The sequence below is a fragment of the Anas platyrhynchos genome, chromosome 11 (assembly GCF_047663525.1).
Source record: "Anas platyrhynchos isolate ZD024472 breed Pekin duck chromosome 11, IASCAAS_PekinDuck_T2T, whole genome shotgun sequence".
NCBI lineage: Eukaryota > Metazoa > Chordata > Aves > Anseriformes > Anatidae > Anas > Anas platyrhynchos.
In genome coordinates this window covers 11,267,543-11,285,398 of record NC_092597.1, presented here as the reverse complement: position 1 = coordinate 11,285,398, position 17,856 = coordinate 11,267,543, and the positions used below count along the sequence as shown (strand labels likewise).

Genomic DNA, 17,856 nt, shown 5'->3' with positions numbered 1-17,856 from the left:
GTAATTACATCTGAGCATTCTGGCTTCTCTGCAGGCAATGGTGGGGATGAGGTTGCTTCCATGGAGGAGGGAGTCTGTTTCTTTAGGATTTATTGGTTTAATTAACTGCTTTATATGCCTCTTTTATTCCCAGAATAAACTGTTCATTCTCTCTAGCCTCACTGCCCACCTCGCCCATTCGAAATCCAGGCCAAGCTGTCCTCTCACCAGTACCCTACAAAGGTGCCTTGGGGTGGAACTGCAGGGTGCCAGTCAGAGAGATTTGTTCCTGCAAGTGCTAAGTATTATTTTCATTCTTGTTTGGCTCAGTCTCTGGCGGCTTTGATTTTCTTTTCCATTTTCGTTTGTCTCAAAAACTTTTCACTGCTTGTTGACTGAATACATAGAAAGGCTTGCTTTCTTGCTAGAGAAGCAATTCAGTATTTAAATGCAATCTTAAAGCAATGTCAATGTGTAGGGATCACTTCTAAAGTGGAACTGTAGACTGTATTAGGGTCTGATTCTCTGTGGCTCTTGCTTTTGTCTCAACTACCCTGACAGTAACATGCTACAAAGCTGGTGTGTGGATTATACATGTTTATACATTGCTTTTCAAGAAAAACATCCAAGTTCTATGTGTAACTGTCTTCCTAGAGCTTGTGAAGGGAACAAATACCTGAAATGAATGAGCAAACAGTACAAATATCATTCCAATTCGCTCCCAGGAACAGTCTCTTAGCAGTTTCCAAGGGGCACACCGGGTAATGTAAACAGAGGAATCTTTCTCCTTGCCACAACTGTTCAGAGTCCCTAAAGGGTAAAGGACTCAGAATGATTAATGTGTCATTGTGTACGCCAACCCCTTGCTACTACAAGGAGGTGGAGATTATCTTGATGCTGCTGCCCCACAACGGGCAGATGGTATAACTCTGCACGCTGACACCAAGCTCTTTGTTTCTGCAGTGCCTGCAGGTGCTACAGTTTCTGCGAGTGATCCTACCAGAACCCTAACATGGAAAATCAAACCTGAAATTGATAGATCAGCCCTGAAAGGGACCTGTCATCCAATCCAGCCCTCTGCAGGTAGTTATGTTACATAGTCCCATTCCAAAGTGACCGTGTTGCTCCATCTTGATGATCATGAGAATACATATTCATGTCATCTCTGTACACATGCCCACTTCAGCACACACCACCCATAACTGCAAATACCATTACCACTTTCCTCAAACCCACTAGTTAAGGAATTATTTAGCATGGATGAGAGAGAAGAGCTGGCATGTCTGACAACATTTGAATACTGCAGTGTTCATCTAACTGCAGAACTGAAGTTCTAAATTAACTACCCAGCCTTTCTGCTTTATGGAGGTTCAGGTGTCTTTAAGACCTTCATAAATCAAGGCTCACTTGGCATTTGGCTTTTGAGAAAGGCCAAGCAAGTGTTGAATTGTGAATGCTGATCCTGAATTATGATTGCAATAGCTGGCCACAAGGGCACTCAACCTATTATTTCTGAAACTAGCTGTTCGGCTCTCAGTTTGTCCTCTGCAACTGTGCTTTTGTTCGGGAACTGCCTTTTGCAATTTTTGTATGGCATCCCAAGGGAAAAAAAAAATAATATCTTGACCTAAATCACTTGTACTTGTTCACAATACCAAGGTGACTGTACTGTATTTTTAAATACATCAGGTTTTCCTTTGTAACATTAAGAAAAATGCATTTAAACACATGTACACTCATAAAGTATTATTCTGATTAGGGTTAAAATATCCACACAGATATGGAGCATGCTAGTGCTCCAGAACAAGGGCAAACATACAGAAACACACTCTTGGTAACCATTCCAAGAAGGCAGTTTATCTAGAAATCAAACATGTGGCACACTGCTTCAGATTATCCTCTTGATGCACCAAAGCAGCATCTAATCAGCTTTAAATCTTAACAAATACAGATTTGTGTCATAAGTGTTGTAGGAAATAACCCACAGTCTCACTCTGCACTTGCAGGAGAACAATACCAACCATTTCCCGTGAAGGTCTAACGGTCTGTGTACAAGGTTAATACTGGTACATAGGAGAACTCTGCGTGATGTGAAAATTCTGGAGGGATTAGAAACACTTTGACTCTCAAAGATTACATGACAGTACCACAGAATTGCAGAACCCAGTCATGGACATTTGGACATAGGGTGAAAGTGGGATATTTTAAGCACAAATTTAAATGGAAAAATTCTTAGGAGAATCCTGGTAGGATGCATAAATACACTAATTTACCTGACTACTGAAACAATGCTTTCCAGTGTATCATTAGTAACTGAAATTCAGTGTATTAAAGCAGCTTGCCTTAAAAGCCTCTCAAAGCTCAATCTAAATAATAAGAGAACTAAGGATTCTGTAATTACTTGTAAGAGTTTTACCCAGATTTTCATTCTTGACTGCAGAACTGTGTTAAGACACATTCAGAATTCCTGTTTTGGTTGTTACTTTGCTTACTCTGACAAGCTCTATTGATCTCGGTGAGCTTTGTGTACACATAAAGACTGATTAAAAACTGTGAAAGGCCACTGATCCTTTGTCTTTAGCTTAAAGCCTCAGGGAAGCCGCTTTGTTCTCCTGAACTTTAATTCTAATTTTTTTTTTTTTTTTTTTTTCCCAGCTCTAACTTAAGCAGAGGCAGTAAATGCAACATGAAAAAAGTCAGCTTCCAAGAAAAGTCTTATCTTTTTTGTCACCCTCTGTCACCAGCTTCCTCTCCCTCCCGTGAAATTAAAGCCAACTTCGGCACTCTGGCTGGGGAAACGGGCAGTGCTGCTCAACATTTACAGCAGCTCCAGGATCCTTGGGAGACGGCTGTTTGCGAAGTGACCCAATACCTACGATAAGAAGTAAATTTGGAGCTCAGTCTTCCCTGACTGCTTGGCATTGCTCCTCCACACCCTTGACAAAAGCCAGCCAGCCTCACTTTTCAGTCAGCAACTTCCAGCCCTGCTGCTGCCCGAGTCCCTCACGTTTCCCACAGCTGCCCTCACGACACTGAAGTGCATTATTGTTTTTTATAGGTCACCCAAAAAACGCTGACTGCTTTAGGACAGCTACAAGCACAGTGGCTGATGCCTCAGCCCGCTGGGGTCGCTGCCTGCGTGTGACGAGCGGGAGAACCGGGGGCGGCCGGGCGGCGAGCAGCCTGCTGCCCATCAGCGGCAAGGTGGCAGCGTCCCGGCCACGCCGCCAGGCAGCCAGGGAGGGACAGGCGCTCCCCGGGGACCTGCAGCAGCCGGAGGGGACGCGTGAAGGCGGCGGGACCAGCCCGCGGCGCCCTCAGCCCCGCGTTACCTCAGCGGCGCTGCTCAGCTGAGGCGCGGGGAGCGGAGCCTCCATCGCCACATGGCGGCGGCAGAGAGCGCGGCGCCGCCACCGCCCCTCTCTATCGTCGCGGCGCCGAGAAGGCCTCATCACTGCGCGACGGCGGCGACAGAAAGCCCGGTGGCCCGGCTCAGCCCCTCCCGGTACCTCACGGCTCGGACCGGTACCTCACGGCCCCTCACGGTACCTCAGGGCGCGTCCCGGTGCCTCGCGGCCCGTCGCGGCTCGGCCCGGTAGCTCAGGGCGTGCTGTGGCCGTGAAGGAGGAGTGGTGGTGGTGGCGGTGGGGGTCCCGTGGGGAGGCGGGGGTGCCCCAAGGGCAGCGCTTTCTTCACGCCTGACGCCTGTGCCCACCGCGTTTTGTCCTTGCAGAGCGGTGTTTCTGAGCCTGAGTCTTATTGTTGAGCCTAATGGGTTTTCTCCTTCCAGAGCATTCCTGTTAAGATTGCTTCCATAAAGACATGACCACGCAGGTAAATGAGAACTTAATTTTAAGTGAAGTAATTGTTGGTTTGATATATATACTATATATATATTTTTTAGGCTGCTTATGCATAATACTAATTATTTTTTCTTTCTAGTACGGTATTCTCTTCAAGCAAGAGCAAGGTGAGAAGATGCTAATATTTATTAAATAATACTGGCTTCCTTGGGCAATGTAAAGCAGATATGTGTCTGAGATCACCTGGGTTATGTTTATATGACATGTAAATCTGAATAGCTTAAACATATCTGTGCAGTTTTTCAACAGTGACCTTGGTAAACATAGACCTTGTGTGCCTTGAAACAATAAAAGCAGTGATAAGGCTCCCAGAGCACTGATAGACATGAAGTGCAAGGGGGTCTGCTGCTAATATTAAACAGGCAATTTTAGCATTACCAAAGCCTACGTCACTTTTTTTGGTGATTGGACTCTCATACTGAAGTAGTCCCAGGAGAAGTCTGTAGGTACTGTGACTAGAGTAGCACGTTCTTGCTGCAGCAGATGCAATAGACTTATGATAAAAAAACTCCATGGTTTTTGCCTGATAAACCAGCTGCATATGCTTTAAAACTTCCTTTCATAAAAATGTCAAAATACAGCTACAATATAGACCTTTGTCAGAGCAATCTTAAAATTGTAAAAGAACACAAAAAAGGGCAGTTTCCTGGTTTAAATTGAATTACTCTGTGTCATGTTAAGACATTAATTGGGCTATCTGCTCTGAATATTACATAGGTGTCCAGCCTATAATGGGAAGTAAAAATTGGTTGTTATCTTCCATCAAAAGAAACCACTTTAACTTTTAGTTTCTATGTTTATATTCTCTTTTAGCTCATGATGATGACATCTGGTCAGTTGCCTGGGGAAAGAACAAAAAGGATGGTTCTGAAATTGTGATCTCTGGTTCTTTGGACGATCTAGTGAAGGTCTGGAAGTGGTAAGTGAACTGCTCCATACTGAATGGTTAAAACCGGTTTTAACCCTGGGAAGTAGTCAGTGTGGAGTTAAAGCAACCTTAAATTTCCACAACAGGTAGCATGGCACAGCTCTTGAGCAAGCTTATCTTCATTGGTACATGCTTTTTACAGGAGTGGTAGCGTTCCAATGTGCTTTAAATTGGGAAGAACACAAACCCTTCTGAAAATATACATTGAATTTTATATGTCTTCTGCTAGAGAATGGTAGAACTTGATGCATTTTGAAACCAAAGAATTAGAAATGAAGCTTTTTATGAGACAATGCATTGGGGGCATGTATACTGTGAAAGGAATAATGAGAACAAAGTAAAAGAGAAAATGTTACCTTCCTTTCTTACTAAAAAAAAAAAAAAGAAATATATCTTCATAATCCTCATACAAGTGACACTGAAGTGTACTTTTGCAATGTTTTCCTCTCTCTTAGCCAGGGCAATATTAAGTCTGTGCTTCACTTTAGTTACTTGACTAGCTTTGTGTGATATTCTAAAAATGTTAGTCATTGTTTCATGTTGAGCTGGCAGATTGGGTCTGCTGTGCAAGTAGTCATATACTGCTGTGTGATGGAGATTTCTGTGGGACTCCTTGCAAACTTAAAATGAAGTACATGCTTTTCAGAAATACGATAAATGATTTGTTGTTTCTTTCCTTTGAGTACAGTGAGCAATTTGTGCATAGCTGTCCTCACTTTCCATGGTTACTTCTGTTGGTTGACAAGAATTGAGAAGTGTGGGTTAATTTGTTTATTTGTTTTATCTGAGGTTGGATTTCAGTTAAGTACCTCCAGCTATTCATAACTGGCCTTTTCTTTCCCTTTAACAAAAGGAATGGTGAAAAATTGAACCTACAGTGGACGTTAGAGGGTCACCAACTAGGTGTGGTATCTGTGGATATCAGCCACACAGGTTCCATTGCAGCATCCAGCTCCCTAGATGCCCATATTCGCCTTTGGGATTTAGAAACTGGCAAACAGATCAAGTCAATAGATGCTGGACCTGGTAAGATATCAGTGTTAATCTGTGTGTAAGAAATTTCCTAAACCTAGGTGGTAACTACTGTACGTTGTATAATTAGGGTATATGAGATGACTGGGATTTTTTAAAATCTTTCTTGATTTGCAGAATCTTAAAATCTGAGTGATTTTTATCAGCTCAACATAAAGTAATATCAGATGATTTTACATTTGTACACTATTTACCCTTTTTTAGATATGTTTTCTTGTTAGATAAAGCAGAATGGAAACCAGCTTGCTCTTACACATACGTTAATATAAAGATATTTTAAAAAATGATCCAAACACTTACTCAGACTGGTTTACAAAGAAAGTCTGAGTCTTGATTTCTAGTTATATCTGAATTGAATTTAAGCCATATATGTGATGCTTATTTATGCAGTACATCCAAGCCTAAGGGAACAAGTCAAAGTAGGGGAAAGCTGAAGTCTAGACTGATGTTGCATTCTCTGAGTTGGAACACAGGGCCTAAGATTTTATTGTTACTTCATTGATCCATTGGCAGTCCCTTAATCAAGAACAATCTTGGAGTGTTTTAGGTAATTAATCATAAGAATATAGAAAAATCTGTGAATTACGTTGTGCCAGATAAATATATTATATTACTCTGAAAGGTTTTTTAATTCACTTGTAACACATGTTGATCCACGTTAAATTCATATATCTGCATGATTCTTCTCCATCTTATGTGCATTGCTAACTGCTAGTTGTTGCTTTCTTACACTGGTTCAATACCTGTCAGCATGAGGAGAAAAGAACGAGTTTATACTTAACATATGCAGCCTTAAATGCTAAATTTGTTGGTGCAGTAGGGGCTACTAAACTTGAGATCTTAGTAGAAAATGTCATCTTTCACTAAACTTAAATAAATATCTCATGCTTTACTCCATTAAAAGGAAGTTCACATTAATGAGCTTGTATGCTCCTGGAGTATTTAGTAGAGTTTGGAGTATTAAGAGTAGCCAGGGATAAATGTCTAAACATATGCGTTCTGAACTGACATTGGATAAGGACTAACAACAGTATTCAGATAACTGAATGTTGGTTTTTTGTTTGTTTTTGTTGTTGTTATTTTTTAATATAGTTGATGCTTGGTCTCTGGCTTTTTCACCTGATTCCCAGTACCTTGCAACAGGAAGTCATGTGGGAAAAGTAAATATTTTTGGTGCTGAAACTGGAAAAAAAGAATATTCTCTGGATACCAGAGGAAAGTTCATCCTTAGCATTGCATATGTAAGAACAACTGATCATCTCTTATATGAAATATGTGGTAATATGTTATAAACCTTTTTTTTTTTCTTTCATCACTTTATTTCTACGTGATATTGTCGACCGTGCTTTGTGACAAGCCGCTAAGAGCATCGGGAGGGGAGGTACATAGCATAAATTCATACAGTTGTTAAATGCATACTTGCTGTGTTTTATTACAGAGTCCAGATGGGAAATACTTAGCCAGTGGAGCGATAGATGGCATTATCAATATTTTTGATATTGCAACTGGAAAACTTTTGCACACGCTAGAAGGTAATGGTTTGCCTATTTGCAGTACCTAAGTTCTGGTTTCATTCAGGAAAACTGAAAGATATAAGTCAGAGTTGGATACAACAGCCACAGCATAAATGAATTTATGTTTTTGTCCATTAGGTTTTATTTATTCATTTACTTAATTTGCAAAATAAGAGGCAAACTGTAAACTCAGGCTTGTAGCATAAATCCCATCCCTATCTTAAAATATCAAGTCAGTAATGCTTAACTCATTTCTCAAATTGCAGTTGCTTCTTGTATTGTAGTGCACTACAAGTGAGACTAAGCCGAATCTATGCTGCTATATGTGATTTTTCTTTTGAATATGGTATCAGATTTATAGCAAAGTATTCTTGTTTCAGAAAACAACTGAACATACTATGTTGTAAAAGATACGCATTTTTAAGGTGTGAGCTTTTACTGTTCATGCAGATTCTGCCCAGTGCATAATATAGAACCCAACAACTTCAAACGTTATTAAATCATGTTAGAAAACATGACGCTTGTCATATTAGAAAGCATTGTGAGATCAGAAAATTATGTTTTCCTACATCACTTCTAATTAAGATCCTCAGCTGAAAAGAGTACTTTTGTGTTGCCTTGGACATGCTTTAACATTCAAAGCTCAGAATTATTGCCAGTTCCCATTGTATGTTGTGTGAAGAAGCCAGCAGACGCATAGAGAAGTTGCTTTCTTTTAACAGGGAATGCTGTTCTGATGTAACTCTCACTACTATTACTGTCATTAGTAAGCAGTAGAGATAAATTCTGAGCCATGTAAAACTTTGAATTTCAGGTCATGCGATGCCTATTCGTTCACTGACATTTTCTCCAGATTCTCAGTTACTTGTAACTGCTTCAGATGACGGCTATATCAAAATCTACGATGTGTGAGTTTTCATTTTGCAAGATATGCTAACAGTAAAGTAACTGTTCCAAAAAGCTGAGGATGTAAAAAATGTAAAATTCCCTTCGTCTTTTGGACAATTCTTTATTGAATAAGTAACCTTAGCTTAAATAATAAAATATTAAATCTTCTAGTTTTTAAGAAGTACATAGGTAGATGATAGTCTTAGTTTGAAATCAGTTTTCCTCATATTTGCCCCTGTAAGCAACAGGTTAATTGTTTTGTATATCTGTCCTGTGTGTTTGTGTTTACACATCAGAAACATCTGTACCTACCTGAAGTGACATTGTTTACTTTTTTTTCTCTTGCATTGTGCCAAAAATTGGAGGAGTTTCCTGGGAAGGAAAAGGCACTGATTCAGTCATCTTCCCTCCTCTATACCTGCATTACTGTGCATTCTTTGTAGAAGTTTTCCAGGCCAAACTGTTTTGTCCACCTATGCATCTTTGTAGTGACCTGGTTTTAAGTTTGGAAATGGAAAACCAGAACCTATTGCAACACAAGACAGCTTGGTTGAAAAAATGTCCTCCTTCCGTGATCCTTCCATTGAACTATTCGTGACTGCACTGATTACAGTATATTCTAGTTGCTTTCTCCCTGGAATTCACAAACCAAATGTTGATCTTACAATTCTGTGTTCTAAATTTGTTCTTTCTACAGACAGCATGCAAACTTGGCTGGCACATTAAGTGGTCATGGATCCTGGGTATTAAATGTAGCATTTTGTCCTGATGATACCCATTTTGTTTCCAGGTAATGAGGATTTTAAACTCTTACGCTTATTAAAAAAAAAAAAAAGTTTTATATTTATAAATGGAGATTAATCAGAAAGTAGATGTGTTCAAATTGCAGTGAAATTTGTAATGGAATAGCAAACATAACAATAAAAGACTCAAGCCGATTTGTGATGTAATAGCAGTTGTAGTCAATACTATTTTATAGTGTAAGTCATCTCACTGCAGTGTAGTTCCCTACAAGTGAAAAATACTTTAACAAAAAAAAGGGCAATTTGATTCTAAATATCTGAAAAGCTGCTGTTAAAAAACAAGTACAACCTAATGTAGTACGTGTTGATTGAGTTGAACTGCCACTTAAAACAGCTTAGACAGTTGGGAGACCTGGTATATGTAATAAGCATTTCTTGATCTCTGGATAAAGAATTTTCAAAGAATTTTCTGACTAAAACAGGAGTCCTCATTTTCATACTGCAGATACTGAAACAGTGATGTATCTTAAAGGTTACTGGACCTGGTAGAAGATGCAAATCTTTGTTAATTTATCCCTATCTTTTAAGCTCTGAAGTAAACTAGTTAATCTATTAACTTAAATTTTGATTATTTTTCCAGTTCATCTGATAAAAGTGTAAAAGTTTGGGATGCCGGAACAAGAACCTGTGTTCACACTTTCTCTGACCACCAAGATCAGGTATGTTACGAGCTTAATATTGTCTGGTCTACCATCACTTTACCTAAATCACTGTAAACAGGAAAACTTAAGTTGTGCAGTTGTGTGTGCTTGTGCTTAAAAGTGGAGCTGGACTTCAGCTTACTATAATGAAATCTTAAAAGCTGCTATGTTTAGGCACTTAATATCAATCTAATATTCCAAGAGTGGTATAGGTTGAGCTCTTCACGGAACCCAGTTTTACAGGTCCAAACAAGGGCACTCCTGAGTGGCCAAATGGATTCTTATCAGACTGTATTTTTTATCTTCATGGTCTTATTTATTTTTATCACTTACAGAGTGTGTGCAGGTGTAGGGGGAAGGAGTTATTTAAACGGATGGTATTTTTAAAAAATGTTTCAAACCATCCTTGAAACTCTGTTTTATTTTTGCTGAAGAAAAGCTATAATTGAGTAAAGAGGTTAGGTACCAGCTTATTTTTTCCCCAAATGCCAGGTGTTAAGTAGAACAAGGCTGTATTTTAATGTTTAAGAGAAGACTTAAGAATGGAAATTCCTGCATATTTTATTTAGACTCTTTCTTCCACAATACTTTTTTGCTGGTAACCCCTTTTTCAGTTATCTACATCTGTGAGGATTTTGATACCAAGCATAACTGGATTTCTAGTGTTGTTTTAGTTGTAATTACATGGACTTGTGGAAGGCAGGGATATGTCAGCCCCTTGAAACACTTGATCCCTCTGGTTTTTAGATAGAAAAGTGGCGTATGAGATTTCCCCCAAAACATGTTGATACAGCTATTTTGTAATCTTGTATTAATGTGCTGGATGGACTTCATTCTTCCTGATGTTATCCTAATAAAAGGGATGAGTGAGAGTCATTTACAGGTTGATAAGTTTTTAGCTCAAGCCAAAGGACTGACCTGAACTTCTCTTGCTTTTGCATTGGTAAGTAAATGGCTCTCAATTAACCCAAGGATAAACTAGGTCATTCTTTATCATACACTGCTTCTCAGTCTGCATGAAAAGCACTTCAAAATACACTCAGGAAAAGATGGGAGCCAAGAGTGAATAACGTTAAGACAGATTTACGCTACTTGGGGCAAGTACACTTTGGTATTTTTCCAAGTATCTTAAGGCTGCATGATCTGTAGTCAATGGAAGTGGAAAGCAAGAATTTACCAGGCAGCTAGAGGTCTCATCCCCTTACGAGCCTTATCACTTGTTAAAGCAGGAATTGTAATTGTATCAGCTCTGAGAGGATGTTCTTAAATAATCCTCTTTTGCTTCTTGTAGTTGATATACATTATTTGTTGCAAAGATAAATAAATGCTTTGTCTCAGTACCTCCCCTTTATGATCTTCTCTATGTCCTATTTGCAGGTTTGGGGAGTGAAATACAATGGAAGTGGGTCCAAAATTGTATCTGTTGGAAATGACAAAGAAATCCATATCTATGATTGTCCTGTTTAAATGTCTTTGGTTAACACTGCAATCCTGTTTTTTTGTTTTTTTTTGTTTATTTTATAAAAAGCATTTTAGTAATGCTGATCTGATTTCCCACTGAAAATCAGAAATTTATATGCAATCTTTATTGTTGAGCATGAAAGAAAGCTTTACTTTTTTAAAATAAAAGCTATAGTTGCAAGTAACTTGTAACTAATCCTTGGAAAAATGTATTTTTGGAAATATACAGTCATGGGTGAGGTAACTGCTCAGTTAATCTACCACTGGTATCTCATCTAGCTTCCTGGCTTTCCCACATAAATAGACTAGAGCTAGAAATTGTTGACCAGCTTGAACAAGCTTATTTTAGGAAAAGGAAGAGTGACTGAGATTATGATAGCCTTCATTCATCTTAGTGTTGGTCCTCTGTGTGGGATAGGGTCATTTAAGTTGAACACCTGTTCCAGCCATTGTATGGTGACAGGTGGCACCTTCATCATGGTTTAATTTCACTAATGGGTACTACTTGTTCTCAACCCTACTTCAGTACAAAGTCTGCTTTTATAAAAACAGATAAAATGGAATTTTACTTTGCTATCTTGGCACAGTACAAAGCACCAACAGTATATGCAAGGCATAGCCTTCTGTTGTACAGCCACAACACCTTCTAGGAAAGCCTGAGATAAAGAGCATCAGTTTCTGAAAAAAGTCATTTTTGAGGGGGGAAGTACCTCTGGTTAAATCATTCTGAAGTCAAGCACTGTATACACAGGAGAGAAATACTTCATAATTTTCTTGTTACACTTAACAGAGTTAAGGTGATGAAAAAAGCCTACTCTCATCTGTAGAAAAGGAAGAGACAGGAGAACAGTATTATGAAGTAGTGGGGCAGGAATAAAATACTCTTGAAATACAGTTAGCTGGTTAATGGACTGCATACACAAAGACATCTGAACTAGTTGAACAAAGGAGCAGGAACTTAGAGAAACATGTTTAAGAAGACTAGCTTACAAAGCACGAAGAGAAAAAAAATGTGAAGTTCTATTTATTAGAAGTAACTTCAGCTATGTTTTATTCTATGAAATTAATTTCCAGTATGAAAATATTTACATAAGACACTCCACTTCTTAGCAGTATTGCCAGTCTTATATAAATAGCATAGGTGAAATAAAGTGAGAACCTTCACAGCACAAGAAAATGTATACCAACTCAGTTGGTTCCCAGCTGTGTGACGTTTGCTTTATATATAAAGACAAGAACACAATATAAATTAGTTACAAAAAAAGTGATACTGACAGCGCAGCAACTCAATTTGCTGAACACAAAAACCAGAAGCAGTGGCTATTACAGCCATGCAGTTTTCATTGTGAAAATTTACATTTTAGATGATAGCCATTCCACCTTGCTTTAAGATGTCTGACATTGTACACCTGTTCTTGGACCCTCTTCATCTTCTTCATATGCTTCTCCCCCACTGTTACGGTAGGTTTGCTCACTAGGGTCAAAATCTTCAAGGTCTACCTGATCCATCTCATCTGTAATCATAACATCTTCTCGTGGAGGAAGCAGAGCCTCCAGCAGATTGAGTTTCTCCCTTGGAAGCCAGTGGTGCTCTGGGAACTGGACCTACAATTTTTTTTTAAACAAATAGTTACTCCTGATGCTAATAGATTTCTTTGCTATAAAAAGCAAGTAGTTAACTTACCAAAAATTGTATAATTAAGCTGCCTTTGTCCATTGGGGATTTGTAGATAGGCATCCCTTCATTGTAGATACACTTTAGGTCACCATGCTTTACCACTTCACCTGCACAAAGGTCAGGAGTTGTAAGCAATCTTACATGACAGGAGTTTCGTAACCAATAAAAATAAACTTTAGGTTACAGAGCAATCTACAGAACACCACGCATACTGAAACACACTAAAACAAAGCAAAGGGATCAAAACACCAAATAGAAGTTCATCTTGAGTATTTCCTCTACTGTAGGCAAATCAGCTTTTCTTAGAACAGCCTCCAGGCTGAATTCACAGATTAATATGTAAGTTTCTGGCCTCTCATGGCCTGTCTATCCTGCAAATGAAGTAGCAACTTCCTAAGAAGCATTTGACAGTGCTAGCTGTAATTCTGCATGCAGAGTTTCAGTTCATAGTTTTGCCACTCCTGACTCTGCGACTGCAAAAGTACAGTTTAGATTTGTTGCAACAGTTGATTAAGAAACAGCTCTAGCACAGTCCAGAAGACAAGCAGTTTGCATGGCATCAGAATTCTGAAGACCTACCTGGCCTAGATGATATGACAAGAACTCTGTTGTCAAGAGTATCAATAGTCTTTTTGAAGCCACATAAAGCCTCTGAGAGTTGAATTCTCATTTTTGTAATTAAGTCATGCCCTCGCCTCTGAAAGACAGCATGATCCTTTTGATCAAGTACAATTATAACATCACCAGGCTCCAGATCAGGTTCTTGGTCACCTTCTCCATGAAATACTATCTTCTGACCATCTTTCATACCTGCAGAAGAAAAGCAGTGAACTCTCAACAGAATTATTAAAATGGGATTAGGGATGCAGAACAAATAAACGTCTCTCACCTTTATCAACATGAACTTCTATGATCTTTTTCTCTCTTACAACCTTACAGCCATTGCAGTTGTCACACCTGTCCTTTGGGTTTATTCTTTCACCTTGGCCTTTGCATTCTGGACACACAGTTTGGATTTGCTGTACCATGCCAGGTCCAATCTGCTGAACTAGAACTTGCATTCCTCTTCCTTTACACACAGGGCACTTTTCTACTGCCCCTCGCTTTCCACCATAGCCTTTAACAGAAGAAGTTAAAGGTGATCTCAGGGGAAAAAAAAAGTTATTCTACAATAGTCAAGCTACAACTCACTGACTTCAAGAGAACCTTTAGGCAACTTAAGTAGTTCTGTAATGCAATTCCAATTTAATTAGAATTTAGTTTCCATGACAAACGTGTCCCACAAGTTAGGAGTTTTAACATACAAAAGAAAGCCAACTTCTCTACTCACAGCTCATTTAATAGTGTCCCTGCACCACCAGCTCTCTCCCCCCCCCTTCCCCCATTATCTTGGTTTTGAAATGAATCATCAACATACAGCCTTCCACAGCTACATTTTCCATTAATGCCTTGGTAAGAATTGGTTCAGTAAAAATGTAAAAACATACTAAGATACAAGGCTACATTAAGATTTACCTCAGTGAAGATCAGGCATTATGGATGCTTAAGAGGTGTAAAACGAGTTGCACAACCCTAGCTACAATTCTACTGCCAATTATTCAAGAAAAAGTTTAACAAAACAGCTGTTGATTAAAGCTTCCGATTCAAGTATGTAATAAAGGTGCTCTTGATGACAATTTATAGACTTCAAGTCTGCCATTAGAGCAATAGGTTAACGCCACTGTCTAGGAAGAGGGCCTTACTCTTGAATAAAGATTGACATAAAGCAGCCTGATTCAGGGCGGGGGGAAGAGAAAAATATATTAAAAAAATCATACTTCGTTCCCAGCCCTCCACTATGTTATTCAAGAAAATCTTGGAAAAAGAGGTGCTTGAAACCACTGCTTATTTTACCTTCACATTTCCCACATATAACATTCTTCTGCAGTGCCAGTTTCCTTGTAACACCATTATATAAGTCTTCAAGAGATACACCTAACTGGTGCACAACATTCTTGCCTTGGAAAAACAGAGAAAGAAAAATTAAAAAGAAAGAAAAAACAGAGAAAGAAAAATTAGTCCTCCCAGCTACTGGGAGGACTAATGCTTATTTAAAGGCTTCTATACTTGTCCATACATGCAGTCTCACTGAAGAAATGTTAATTCCAGACTTTGAACAGAGCTCAGCCCCCTTAAAAGCATGTGCAGTTCCATCAGCTTCCACTAAGCTGCACCCACTTAGGTCAGAACAAAGTTGAGCTGTAGTTAAGTAAAGCATCATTAAAGCCACCCGACCCCTCCTTCTCCCCATAATTTTATAAGCTTAACCAAAACAGAAAGATGCAAGGACACTACCAGCTTCAGATCTAGTCAATTTAGAAATTGCTGTTAGGCCTACCTATATATTTACATGCCACTTCATAGCATGATTTCAAAGACATGGCAGCAAGTTACTACTTGCTCTTCCAACAGACATTGGGAATGAACAAGAAGAAATCATTGTGCTTTTGGCAACAGTATGTACTTAGTGCCACATAATTTCTCCCAAATCTTTTCATGGGATTCAACATTAACTTAAGTTGATGGTGTCCTTTGAAGCAAGTTGCCCAAAGCATATGAGCAGGTGAGGCACAAATTTAGAAAGAAGATAAATTAAAACTTATCTGCTAGCCACCTTGACAAGTACTTCCCCCCTCCCCTAAAAATTACCCATACCCATTTTAACAAAAATAAAATAAGCACAAGTAATAAGATTGCTATGGCTACATCATGTTATCTATTTTATTAGAATCTTACTACTAGATTAACTAAAATTCATAGATTACGTGATCTATCAATTCAACTAATAAAACCCACACTACGTGCACTTAGCAGAACAGCAGTACCAGAGCACACTTGTTTTATGCTTAAGTGCATGGTTAGAATTTCTAGAACTTGTTTAGAACTGTGTACCTCTTCTCTCTCTATTCATTCGGCCTCCACCACCAAAGAACATGTCAAAGATGTCCATGGGTGAAGAGAAGCTGCCGCCACTCAGGCCTCCTTCTTTAATAGCTTGCTCCCCACCCTGGTCATAGAGGTCCCTTTTCTTTGGGTCCGACAGAACTTCATATGCCTGGGATATGAGTTTAAACTAAAAAGAAAAAAGAAGCTCTGAACAACTATGACCAAGAGGAAATGTAACCCTCTCACGTGCAACTCAATCTTCAGATTGAGCCACTACAATACTCTTGCAGTGTTTGTTTTTTCCAAGAGTAAACTCCCTCAACAATAGAGCCTAATAATACACTTTTGTCCAGGAAAAATAGCCGTCTTCTCCCTCCCACCCACCAGCATTTTACACACAAACCTGGAGTCGCATCCAACTTACAGGCATATGCAAACTGCCCCTTTGATGCTCATGGGTTGCAGCCATCATACACCTCTAACAAACCTGTTTAGGAAGGGATGTGATGCTATCCCCTAAGTCTTTGGGGTCCCTGGATGCTCACTGGCCACAGCAGCACTAGTCATTCTAGAGCTACACAGGGATCTTTAATGGCTGCTGAGCTCCTATATTCAGCTAAAATTAAGCAAATATTTAAGTGACAAAGCACTGGTGTAATTACAAATGGAACGAATTAGGATACAAATCAAAACATCACCCTTATCCAGATGTGACGTTCTTTAAAAAGCCATCCAAAGGCTTCTATTACTAAATCTTATTACTAAAATAGTAATAGAAAATAGCATTGAAAAATGGGCTGAAATGGCTTGTTCAGCTTGCTCATTTTCAACATGATCTGCTTATGACCAGGTAAACTTGCAGACCAAAAACAGAAGCATTGGAAGTTAACTTGGCCTATGTTACTATTTAACTAGTTTAGGTTTGTGAGTTAGTATACTACATGCACAATTATTGTGTTTCCTTTCTTACATTAGGGTATTAATTATCAGACCCATTTCTATGTAAATAAACCTATAAATCAAGTTTGTTTTCCATAGGTCTCCAGTTGTGGTGCTCCTTTATTCTCATACACAATGTAGGAAGCTGAGTGGGTCTCTCTTTTTAAATAAAACAGATGTGCTGTAAACAGTCCACTCATGGCTCAGCCCAATGGAATGGCTTCCTCTGGGTAGTTACCCTATCCACCTGCATTTGTGGTTCTTTAGAGGAACTCATGCTGTTCGTAAGCACAAATCCATCCACTGCAACCCCAACGAGCACAGTAGTGCTGGCAGGTGGATCCAGCTTTGACCTTCACAACATCCAATACAGCACGATGACCATTAAGGCAGCAGGAGTCCTTCTAGCTTCACCTGCTTCAAAAAGCATCACTGCTAAGAGTGAACTCCTGGCAGCTGTAAGGAATGGTGAGAGCAGTGCCCAGGGGAAGGAGCCTCGATACCCCCTTCTCCTCCTCATCGTGCCCTCCTGCCGCGGCCGAGCACCAGGCCTGCTGCCAAGCCGAGGCCTCTTCACCCACTCTGCACACCCGCACCCTTCATTCATCCCGGGTGCCGCAGGAAGGGCGCTGCGTCCGTGGTCGTGCTGGGGCAGCGCTGGAGCAGAGGAGCTCCCCCGGGCGGCAGGGAGCCGGGCAGCTCCGCGCCAGCCCCAGGAGCCGCCACCTGGAGGCCGCCCCACGGCCCCGCACCCCCGGCGGAGGGGCCCCGAGGCCTGCAGGCGGCGGCCACGCGGGGCCCGCCCGGCCCAGGCAGCCCCGAGCCCCGCCGCGCCCCCCGGCCCGCTCCCGGCCCCGGCTCCGTACCCGCTCGCCCTCGCTGGGGTTCTTGTCGGGGTGGTACTTCAGCGCCAGCTTGCGGTAGGCGCGCTTGATTTCCTCGGAGGAGGCGGTGGGCTTCACCTGCAGGATGTCGTAGTACTCCGTCTCCTTCACCATGGTGCCCTGCTCTGCTCTGCGCTCACCGCCCGTCACGGCCCCAGGCCCGCCGCTGCCGCCCCGCTCAGCGCCGCAGCCTCCCGGCCCCGCCACCTGCCCGCCCGCCCGGCTCTGCGCGAGCCCCGCCTCTTCCGTGCCTTTTATAGCGGCGCCGGCCGAATCTTCTGGAATGACGCCGCCGGACGTCACGGCCCTGGAACGGTCTAG

At 40.6% G+C, this 17,856-nt stretch overlaps 2 protein-coding genes across 7 annotated transcripts; one reads left to right on the top strand and one right to left on the bottom strand.

The window, feature by feature from the left end:
* The first annotated feature begins 3,219 nt into the window (after window positions 1-3,219).
* SKIC8 (SKI8 subunit of superkiller complex) lies at window positions 3,220-11,294 on the top strand. Of its 6 annotated transcripts, none has more exons than XM_027465921.3 (11): window positions 3,220-3,504; window positions 3,770-3,813; window positions 3,922-3,949; window positions 4,656-4,761; window positions 5,624-5,796; window positions 6,895-7,043; window positions 7,241-7,334; window positions 8,131-8,224; window positions 8,902-8,994; window positions 9,588-9,666; window positions 11,026-11,294. In XM_027465921.3, exons 2-11 carry the CDS (start codon window positions 3,802-3,804, stop codon window positions 11,113-11,115), a joined length of 918 nt encoding a protein of 305 aa, XP_027321722.1. In that variant the 5' UTR covers window positions 3,220-3,504; window positions 3,770-3,801; the 3' UTR covers window positions 11,116-11,294. The 6 variants fall into 6 exon arrangements, with proteins under 6 accessions (XP_027321722.1, XP_027321721.1, XP_027321719.1 ...); XM_027465920.3 differs by having other exon boundaries at window positions 3,221-3,484; XM_027465918.3 differs by having other exon boundaries at window positions 3,224-3,484; window positions 3,713-3,813.
* Window positions 11,295-12,107: 813 nt separating this feature from the next.
* DNAJA4 (DnaJ heat shock protein family (Hsp40) member A4) lies at window positions 12,108-17,779 on the bottom strand. The gene is made up of 7 exons (XM_027465915.3): window positions 17,518-17,779; window positions 15,719-15,899; window positions 14,681-14,785; window positions 13,677-13,904; window positions 13,367-13,597; window positions 12,794-12,894; window positions 12,108-12,714 (listed from the first exon to the last, which is right to left on the bottom strand). The coding sequence occupies exons 1-7, from the start codon at window positions 17,647-17,649 to the stop codon at window positions 12,496-12,498; spliced, it is 1,197 nt and encodes a 398-aa protein (XP_027321716.1). The 5' UTR covers window positions 17,650-17,779; the 3' UTR covers window positions 12,108-12,495.
* Between the last annotated feature and the right edge of the window lie 77 nt (window positions 17,780-17,856).

Bases quoted from the DNA above. Each gene is read 5' to 3' on its own strand.
- DNAJA4 (XM_027465915.3), bottom strand. From the start codon at position 17,649: ATGGTGAAGGAGACGGAGTACTACGACATCCTGCAGGTGAAGCCCACC. The intron at 15,900-17,517 runs GTACGGAGCCGG...TTTTCTTTTTAG, and splicing joins ACCCCAGCGAGGGCGAGCGG to TTTAAACTCATATCCCAGGC. The intron at 12,895-13,366 runs GTAGGTCTTCAG...ACCTTTGTGCAG, and splicing joins TGTCATATCATCTAGGCCAG to GTGAAGTGGTAAAGCATGGT.
- SKIC8 (XM_027465921.3), top strand. The intron at 5,797-6,894 runs GTAAGATATCAG...TTTTTAATATAG, and splicing joins GTCAATAGATGCTGGACCTG to TTGATGCTTGGTCTCTGGCT. The intron at 9,667-11,025 runs GTATGTTACGAG...TCCTATTTGCAG, and splicing joins TCTCTGACCACCAAGATCAG to GTTTGGGGAGTGAAATACAA.